Source organism: Vidua macroura, chromosome 11 (assembly GCF_024509145.1).
Source record: "Vidua macroura isolate BioBank_ID:100142 chromosome 11, ASM2450914v1, whole genome shotgun sequence".
NCBI lineage: Eukaryota > Metazoa > Chordata > Aves > Passeriformes > Viduidae > Vidua > Vidua macroura.
In genome coordinates, this window is record NC_071581.1 from 13,921,569 (window position 1) to 13,931,340 (window position 9,772).

A 9,772-nucleotide genomic window follows, 5' to 3' on the forward strand; every position below is an offset into this window, starting at 1 on the left:
GTTCTCGTTCTATACTCACTTTCATGGCTGAACTTCTCAGTTTTATTTTAAGTCTATATTATTCTTATAATATTGACTAACTCATTTCTCACATTTTTCCACTCAAAAAAGCCAATAGCTTTTCCTTTGTCTTCTTTCTTCCCAAATATATGCAGAAAAGAGAATAATACAAGGGCTGTACACCAACCTGTAGAGAAAACCTTCACCACTGTTAATATTTGCTACTTCTGAATCTTCTAAAGTATTTTTTCTTTATCTGACTCTTGCTTGAATGTGAAAGAATTTGCATTCCTATGTTGTTTCTGTGCCATCTGTTAGCTTCCAGGTTCTTTTATTCCTTTCACCCAGGCACTGCAGGCAAATCTTTCATTTAGTCCTGCTAATTGTAACCCTAAGAGTTCCATAACTGCAGTCTTAACTGTCTTTAAAACATGTCTTTTTCTCTACTTCTTCCTAGAAAATGTTCTGGAGGTTTAAAAAAATATTTTTTTCTTTAATATAATGCAGTTGCCCTGTTTCTTCTTGCAAATAAGGATCTCTGATTTCCCTTGTGCTACTCCTTAAATTGTGAGTTGCCTGTAAATATTTACAAAGCTCCATTGTTTTAATTCAGGTATCTGTTATAACTCTTTTACCATGGTGCTTACAGAAACATTTTGATGCCAACAGGCAACAAATAGTGTAAGGCTGATGCTTTTTCTTTATGTCCTTTTCTATCCTTCTTGTATATTGGCTTATGAACTAAAAATTCCTCAGGCTTTCCTTCAATCCATTTAATACAACGTGAATTCACTTGGAGCAGCATGATCCTACTACAGTAAATGTGAAAAAATCCTGATGTAACCCCATGGAATGTTCACAGCAAGTTTCAGGGTGGGAAATACTGAAATGTTAAGAGATAATTGTTAGAAGTTGATTAATTTTTGCAAATGTGAGAAATTCAAACTATCTGGTCACCTCCTAGTACTCAATGTTCTAAGCAGTGTTGCTTAGAACACATCATGTTCCCCGTACTTCAGTGTAGTCTGAGGTGATTTCACTCAGGTGACTGAAGCAGCCCTCTCTTAGCTCAGCCTTCTGCCTTGCTGTGTCATGAGAAATAGCAGGACACTGAAAACACACAGTAGACCTCATAAACAAGGGTAGAAAGGTTAGGAAGAAAATAAAAAAAAAAAAAAAAAAAGAGGACCTCAAATCACACGAAGCCTCTATTTTCCCAGGAGAATCTGAGTGTGTCTGGAGTTACTAGGAGGTCACTATTTTGATCTAACCTGAACAACAGATAGATGTGTGCTAGCACTAATGAAGGGCAAAATCTGGCTGCATTGCTAGGCCTGATGTATACCTGCTCAAGGAAGCAGCAGACAACCAAGTCATCTGCTTGTTTTTTTAGGTGGACTCTTATGGTCCCCATTACATGACTGCTGTGCTGACAAAAAAATTAAATCAGTGAGGATTTTTACTGTGCATACCAACCGCAAGAATTAACTCTATTAACTCTACATAAAAATGCAATTAGTTAACACTGCTGTTTTAATATGTTCTAATGCTTCTCAAACATCCTTCAAAAGAAACACAGTTCTTAGAGATGACTGTATACTGGACATAGAACCAAGACCATTAATGAGAAATTAAGAGGGAGAGCTCTAGCTCCTTGATAGATCTCCTGATGTACAAGGACTTCAGTACTGTGAGTAAGAAGCAGTGGAGAAAATGTGAAAAATGAATATTGAGGCAAAAAATTCAGGCACAGACTGATAGAAATGAAAATACTGGTCAGGCAACTTGTACTAAAGTTTGCCTGAACTAAAGTTTCACGCTGTGAGTTGTGAAATGCTTGACTCTTTGTGGCCAAGAAGTTCAGTTGCAGTGCTCATGTGCTCATGAGATAGTAAATCTCCTGGTCTGTTCTGTGTTGTTGAATAGTGAGTGATTCCTATCTCAAGAACATATTGGGAAATACAGCTTCACTTTTTTATGAGTAGATAACTGAAACTGCTGCTTTTTTTGTGAGATAATGTCACATTGCTCTATGGAATGTCCTATAGCAATTAAAAGCCATTAGAGTGGTAGGTAAAGGATGGGGTCAAGTCTAAAGTGTTTCATCTCTTCCTTACTTTTTGCTGCAAACAAGACCTTGCTAAAGTTTGCTTTAATTTCAGTGAAGGAGTCCTGTTGAAGGAAAACCCTCTATGCCGTGGACTTCTGTCCAATTCAGGAGAAAAAAATACTTTTTGATAAGAAGCAGGAATAACAAATAGATATGCAAAGTTTAGAGAAATATTCTTCCATCAGCAGCTAAGGATTTTACTTCCCCATGTTTATTTCAATTTACAAGCTAAATTAATGCAACTCAAATATCCTTCACTTCAAAATTCAAAATTATTCAAAATTTCAAAAATTAATGTCTGGTTAATATTTGTAATTTCTTTGTAAAAATGAGGAAGGTAACTATTTAGCACCTGTCCAGAACAAGGAATATGAAATTACAATATGCTTCGTAGTCAGTAGTTATCTTGATCTTATTACAAATTATTGACTTAAAAATTTACAAAGCAAGTGCAAAAAATGTTAAGCACAATTGAAATAAATAAAACTTCAAAAGCAAACACTTGATGCCATGCAATTTTTCACAGTGAGTTTACACACATTCACAAAACTAAAGCCCTTGCAAACACTAATTTTATTGGTTTCCTATGGCAAAGACCACTATTCTATAAGAGAAGAAGAAATATAACTCTTTTATTTGCAAGTTGAAAGTCTTCTGATATGAGACACTTTGTACTACTACCATAATTTTCTTACACATAAAAATAATAGGAAGGATGTCTCCTTCCTCCTCACCTGAGCCTGATCCAATTCTTCCACAATTTAATAGATATCTTGGAAGCTAAACTTCTTTGAATCAAAATTTTTGAGGATACTCAAAGTACATACATTTAATACATCAAATTGCCACTGAAGTATGCAATGTGTTTGCCATCAGATATAGCATGCAGTCTGCAGTGACGTTTGCCATACCACACAGTTCTCATAAACCACGTTTGACTTGTTCAAACCTACTACCCCAAGATAATGCAGTAAATGAGCTTGACTATGTAAACAACCCTTATTACTTTCAAACCTAAATATAGTAATGAATAAAAAATAGCTTTGATTTTTCTATCAACCCAGAAGAGTTTTATGTCATTAGTACACTTTAAAATCATTCTTAGCCTTATAAAGAATTTAACTTCTTAAAACTTTAGGTTGTATAAGGATTTTTGAACATGTAATGATTTTTTTCTGAAAAAAATTTTAGTTTCATTTGTTTCAAGCTTTCAAAGTCTCTCTTTTCCACATGCAGTTCTTTTCTGTTTTCTGCAGACAGACTTTCTAGAAATCAGAAATAATTTTAATGGAAAGTAACATTCCTCACAATTTTAGCTTTTAGCTACCTTGCTGAGGTTCTCAGCAACAGTGAAATAGTGCTCATTTCATGATGTGAATATTAACTTATGAACTGAACAAGGTTGTTAATGCTAATTCTTATAAAACACACAAGAAAAAAAAAATCCAAAAAGCTTTTCTTTCTCTATAGCTTTCCCTGGATTGCTCAGTAAATGAAACTGAGAGAATGAGGAGAAAGGACTGCTGAAGGAATGACACAGGTTATTCGCTGAGTTCCTGGTTAGAGATTTTCTGTGCCTACCAAAGGATCTTCACGTTTAGCTACAACCAGACTTCTTTTCTTGTCTTCCTCTGTTACAGTCTGACTGATCTGTTCAAATAGCTTTGACATCTTGGCAAACCTCAGGTGGTTCTGAAACCTTCGTGCAGCAAAAGCATAAAGCAGAGGGTTAATACAGCTACTGATGAATACAAGTGCTCCAGAGATGTACACTCCTTTGTCTACAATTTCTTCCAGTGCCAAAGACATCTCCTCATTAGAGAGTTCTATTTCAATTGAAATGATATCCAGGATGTTAAAGATGTGGTGAGGGAACCAGCACAGAATGAATGCCACCACAATGCTGGCAATGAGACGTTCCGATCGCTGCTTGGATTGGTAAGTCATTCTGCTTATTCTTCTTGCAACACACACATAACAAGTGCAAATAATTAAGAAAGGGATTACAAAACCTGCAAGGGTCTCCAGCAGAAGATATGACACTTTCTGTCTATTAGAAGAGTAGTTGCGACACGTGCATAGAAGTCGACCGTTCATTTCTTCTGTCTCTTGAAATGGAATGACAGAAATGCCAAAGGCAATAGACAGGAACCAAACGAGGAACACAATCAAAGAAATTTTTTCTTTTCTTCTGTATGTTTGAATAGTGAATGGGTAAAATACAGCCAGCAGCCGCTCCAAGCTGAGTGCTGTAATCAGAAATATACTGGCATACATGCTGCAGTAAATAATGAAAACCAGCATTTTGCAGAAGATGACTCCAAAAACCCATGAGTCAGCAAAAGAGTAAATCCAGATTGGTAAAGTGATCAGTACAAGGACATCAGCAATGGCCAGGTTCAAGATCAGCAGGACTGAAAGAGAGAGTTGCTTCATTTTTGTACAAACAGTCCAGATGACAATGCAGTTTCCAGGGGTGCCAATTATAAATGACAAGCCCAGTATTATGCAGACTACTGACCTCACAATATTCCATGTTGAGTTGCCACTGCTTTCCTCACCTTGACTCATTCTGGAAATTCTTTTGTTCTTGGTTGCTCTGTGCTCCGCTTTTATTCTGCAGGTATTGGTGAACTACTTGAAAGTTCTCCTCTAACTGATGTTCTGAAGGCTAAAGCAGACTGTGAGCTCACATCCTCATGTTCAGTCCTACAGATTTCTGACCACATATGGCAGTTCCTGTTGTTTAGGAGGATGGGTATTTTTGCATACACAGCAAAAGTAAAAATACAATGCAGGACCTGACTTTGCTGCTTACATGCATTGTGCTTCAGTAAATTTTACAGCATGTTGGTGGTCTTTCTAAAGTGTCCCTATTTAAAGAAATGTGCTACTGTTTTGGTGTTACTGATCTAATCAACAGCTCTGAGGAGAAAGAAATCCTTTTTATGCTATTCTATTCTTCCTCCTTTGAATAACTCTGCACTTTATTTTATAAAAACAACAACAAAAAAAAGGGGTGGCAGGTAAATGACAAATGTGCATTATATGTTTGACATGAATTTTAAAGCACAAAAATTTGCTTACTACCTTCATGTCATCTTTTTTAATTCATCAGAAAACAGTCAGTCATATTTCAGAAATACCCCGGCATGAAGGAAATCAACTATTTGTACTGTACTGGTACAACAAAGTGGGTAGGAGTTGTATTTCTAATTCTCTATGAAATTGCAGCTCTTTACCAAACAACAACCATCAGAGTATTCAGTTTGGATGTAGAGTTACAGGAGGAAATGCTCCATGTCAGAGGGAAAAGATATGATTACATTATTGTCCTGCTGTGCCAGCAATGGGCTATGATTTTTCCTAGGAAACTTGGTAGTCAGTGTAGTACTCAAATCCTAAATGAATCATAAGTTCTTCAGAGTCTGGTCAAAGAATATGAAACTATTTTGTTATCCTGATTTCAAAATTTCTTCTAAAGTTCATTTCTAAAATGTTAAAGGAGGAACTAGAACAGCAGAGCCAACAGAAATATTCAAGAAGTGGAACTGGAAGGGTATTTACCATTAAAAAAAGTTCACAGAAACAAAGGAGTTATTTATAGCTTTCTTAAATTTAAGAATGTGATACAGATTATTTCCCTAATTTTACGAACCTGGCAAATGTAGTGCATAGTATTAAATCAAAAAGTATTTTTCACCAAGGAAAAAGGATTGTAACATCAGCACCCCCAAAGCAGCTTAGCTGGTTTTGCTCCCGTAAGAGTATAATGAGATCAAAAGTAAATCCAGAATAACCCCACTGAAGTTAAGTATTATATCTTCAAAATACTATTTGTGTAATACAGATTTTAATTGGGATTTAATCTGGTACATGATTCCAGTTCCTTTCATTTTTAACTGCATTTAATGAATATTGGGTAGGGGGAAAATGAAACAAAAGGGGGAAAATGAAACAAGTTGTTTGTATTCTGAAGGGAATTTCTGAAAACCATTTGTGAAAATTAACTAGTGGGAGGAAGTGCTGGGCAGTATCTCTTCTTCCAATTAAATCACATTTACACACATTATTTCTCCAGAAGTATCTTCATAGACTATTTTTAGTTTATTGCCAGTGGCATATGTAGTTTGAAGTAAGTTGCAGATTTTTATTGGAAAAAGATAATCAAGGAGAGAGGTCCAGTACCTCCTGTCACCCAGTGCTGCAGGAACTGGCAGGTTCTTTAAGTAAAGTCAATCTAGATTATGATTGTTGTGTAACACACTGATTATCAAGACTTTGACCTGAATTGCAGAGGGCTCAGGTGACTAAAAGCCTACACAACCAAATACTCTAGATTGTAAAGAAAGCTACACTGATTACTAGAACTCTGCTTAACTGAGAGCTGGGATAATTGCTAAAAATCCTGTGTAGCAGTAAGATACACTAACTGCTAGAAATTGCAGATAATAATAAGGTATGCTGATAAGTAAATTTTTATGTCATAATAAGTGCTCTAAGTGTAGCTACAATCTTGTGGCCAGTCCTCAATCTACCAAGGATCCCTAAAAGGACTTGTATGTTCTGAACCATTGTGTGACACCTCTGTAGGATTTTTTTTGGTATAACTTTATTTTTGGTGGACAAGAGCAGTTGTCTCAACAACCATTGGTATAAGTATAGTTCTAATCCAGTAGTGTATGGATGTGGCTGAACTTCAGAAGCATCTGGCCTTACATTTTCCAGAAACACATTTCTCCACTTGACTTGAAGTTTGCTTGCCAAATGGCCTCCGCCTCTGGCTGTGTCTTTCACTTAAGCAAGAAAACAAATGAATCTCTCAATTGCAGCCACAGTCTGGAATTTCTGGTTCAGAAAAATCCCAGAGAAGTGTTGAACTGCTAAGATTTCCTTGAGTAAGACTCTGAAGCTAGGCTAATAGACTAAATATCTCAGACATTAGAGTTAACATTAGCTCAGGAGCATGTTTCTGAACAGCTCTATGTGGCTCCTGGATCACTAAGAAAGCTTCAGATTGCCAGCTGACTTTAATGTTCTCTAAAAGTGTTTGACTGTTATTTATCAGATTTAAATCAGTCATACACAAACTTTATGGCAATTTAGCAAATATTTCCATAAACAGGGCGAGCAATATAGTGTAGTCAATAACTGCTAAAAACAACAGTGGCTAAACAATTCAGTATTTTACTCACTCTAGTGGCCACATGTGGGTGGGCTTTAATATATGAATGCCTTTGGACTTCAGATCACAGAAGCTCTGGTCTCCTTCATTACAGCAGTGAAATTAGGCTGCATCTGTATGTTTAAAAAACACAGTTTAAGTTTTTTGTGTGCATGCGTATTATAGTGCAAAAAGTCAGTCATCAATCCAGGAAGCTTTCTATAAGTCTGTTACTTTTAGATTGGCAAATAATTTTTGAAAACTTTCCAAGCTCATACAGTCCATGCTACTGCTATGACAAAAAATTAAATAGAATTTGCTTTGCCTTAAATATCAGGTGTGTGTTTCTCTCATCCTTCAAATTATTTATTTTACTCTGATATGAATGCATGAGCTCCCCTCTGGTGGATGTTCTGTAATTTACACTACCACTGAGCATTTTCAAACAGCTGTGTTTGCATCTTTAAATGTAAATTGTAATTCATATTTCTACTTCTTGCATGTTTATTCTGAGAAACAGTTTCACTTCAAAATGCTGAGAGCCTTTGGGCTAAGAGTCTCTGCTCAAAGTGTATCCATCCTTCCATGCTGTAAGAGCATCCCTTGTAGGGATTTACAGAGTACCTAATACATGAAAAATGGCAAATCCACGATGTGGAACTCACATTTAGAACTCTACCAAGAAGACTTTTAAAATCCTCTTTACATTTTGACTTCAGAAGGATCCCCTGGATGTTTGTCTAGTAAGTGATAGCAGAATAATTATTATCAAGTATCAGCTATCTACTGAGACGCTGCAAATTGATGTTATGACCTCATTAATTGTTAATGTGAAAGGGAAGAAGCAATTAGCCTGAACCCCTCAGTTCTTCAGCCACTGCATCGAGGTGTATTTGCAGGATTTGTACAAATGTCTTATAACAAACTCAAATCCATGTGCTACTGAGGGCAGTGTGAAAGTGCGACCATTTGCCCTTGATCAGAGAACTATGGGCTACTTCACAGCTGATCTAATTGTTGCTTTCTTGATTACAGGAGGGGCTCCTATATAAGTGGGATTTCATGGAGATATGCAATAGCTAAAAATCTCTCTGCTCTGCAATTACTGCAAAGGGAAGTGCAGTGTAGGAAAAGACACACACCAGACATTTCTACAGTCTTGCAATGTTTGTGGCAGCAGCCCATGGGGCAGCAAGTACAAATAAGAACACTCCCAGAGCTGCTTTATTAGAGAGGAAATAACTTAAGGAAGAACTTAAGATCAGTTCCAGAATCTAATAAAAGATGTGTACTTTGCACTATAAAGTTTGAAATATTCTGTGTTGTGTGCATTCTTGTTAATCAGTATCCTAACATTATTAAAAATTTGTATGAGAAATTATTTCCTGCTTGTTATATTCAGTTTTTTGGCTGGCTAGAGATAAGGCTGGCTAGAGAAAAGATTTCCTGCTTCTTATGTTCAAGGAAAACTGTTTTAGGATTCGTGATAGGGAAGTGCTTCCAAGGCACCTGTTGTGTGTCCATCAGACATGCTTACATATTGGCACCTTTCTTGCCCTAACAGACTGATCACTGACAATCAGAACATGCTTCCATGGTGAAAACCACAGAGAAATATTTTCCTTGCACAGACATACCAGGTGCATTAGATTAGAGGTGTTAATTAAGATAGTGTAAAACTGTATTCATAATTATGACTACAAGCAGGAATATGAATAACAATTATTCTGAGATTATGGAAAAGTTTATAGACACCTTTTCTTGACATTATGAATGTATACAGTTTTAGTGTCCTGTTACAGTACAAGCTTTTGAACAGTAAATTTATAGACTTGTTACAATTTAAGGCAAGAGTCCCCATTCTGAATCAGCTACTACAAAGTAGCTACTTGTCCACAAACTGTTGCTATCCAAAATCCTTAAGGATATAAGCATATGTGGCACCATGGTTGCTACTGAGTAAATCAAATACACTGTTTACATGCTCTTCCTTTTCAGTAATAACTTACAGATGACAAATACTGCTTGGATGATTTGCTGCCAAAGATTACTTGATTTTTAAAAATTGTTTAGCCAAACCTACTGGCATTTATACATTGTTTATGTATTGCACGTAAATATTATTTTGCTATATGATCAATGTCTCTTTTTGTTATTCAGCAGTGATAAAAGAAAGTGTTTAGCAGAGCATGTCTTAGTGAAGGACCTGTGATTAAAAGCCCACGAGCAGATATCCTGCAGTGCCTGAGCAGCAGCAGCAGCTGTTCTGCCCCATAGAAGGGGCTGTCCGTGCACTTCTGTGTTTGCAACACAGGGCGGCACTGGGAAACCATCCCTTGGATTTTGGCTGAGCCTGCGGGCCCGGAGGTGCTGCCTTTCTCTGCACTGGGTGCACGGCGTTCAAGGCCATGGCTCTCCACAGAACTGATTCTTTCAAATAAGAATGTTAAGTGATTGTGACCAAAGTTTCAATAAACTTATGGGGGGAAATCACAATG

At 36.6% G+C, this 9,772-nt stretch overlaps 1 protein-coding gene across 1 annotated transcript; it reads right to left on the reverse strand.

The window, feature by feature from the left end:
- Nucleotides 1-2,325: 2,325 nt before the first annotated feature.
- Nucleotides 2,326-4,681, reverse strand: LOC128813062 (leukotriene B4 receptor 1-like). The gene has a single exon (XM_053987812.1). It carries the CDS (start codon nucleotides 4,679-4,681, stop codon nucleotides 3,671-3,673), a length of 1,011 nt encoding a protein of 336 aa, XP_053843787.1. The 3' UTR covers nucleotides 2,326-3,670.
- Nucleotides 4,682-9,772: the final 5,091 nt, after the last annotated feature.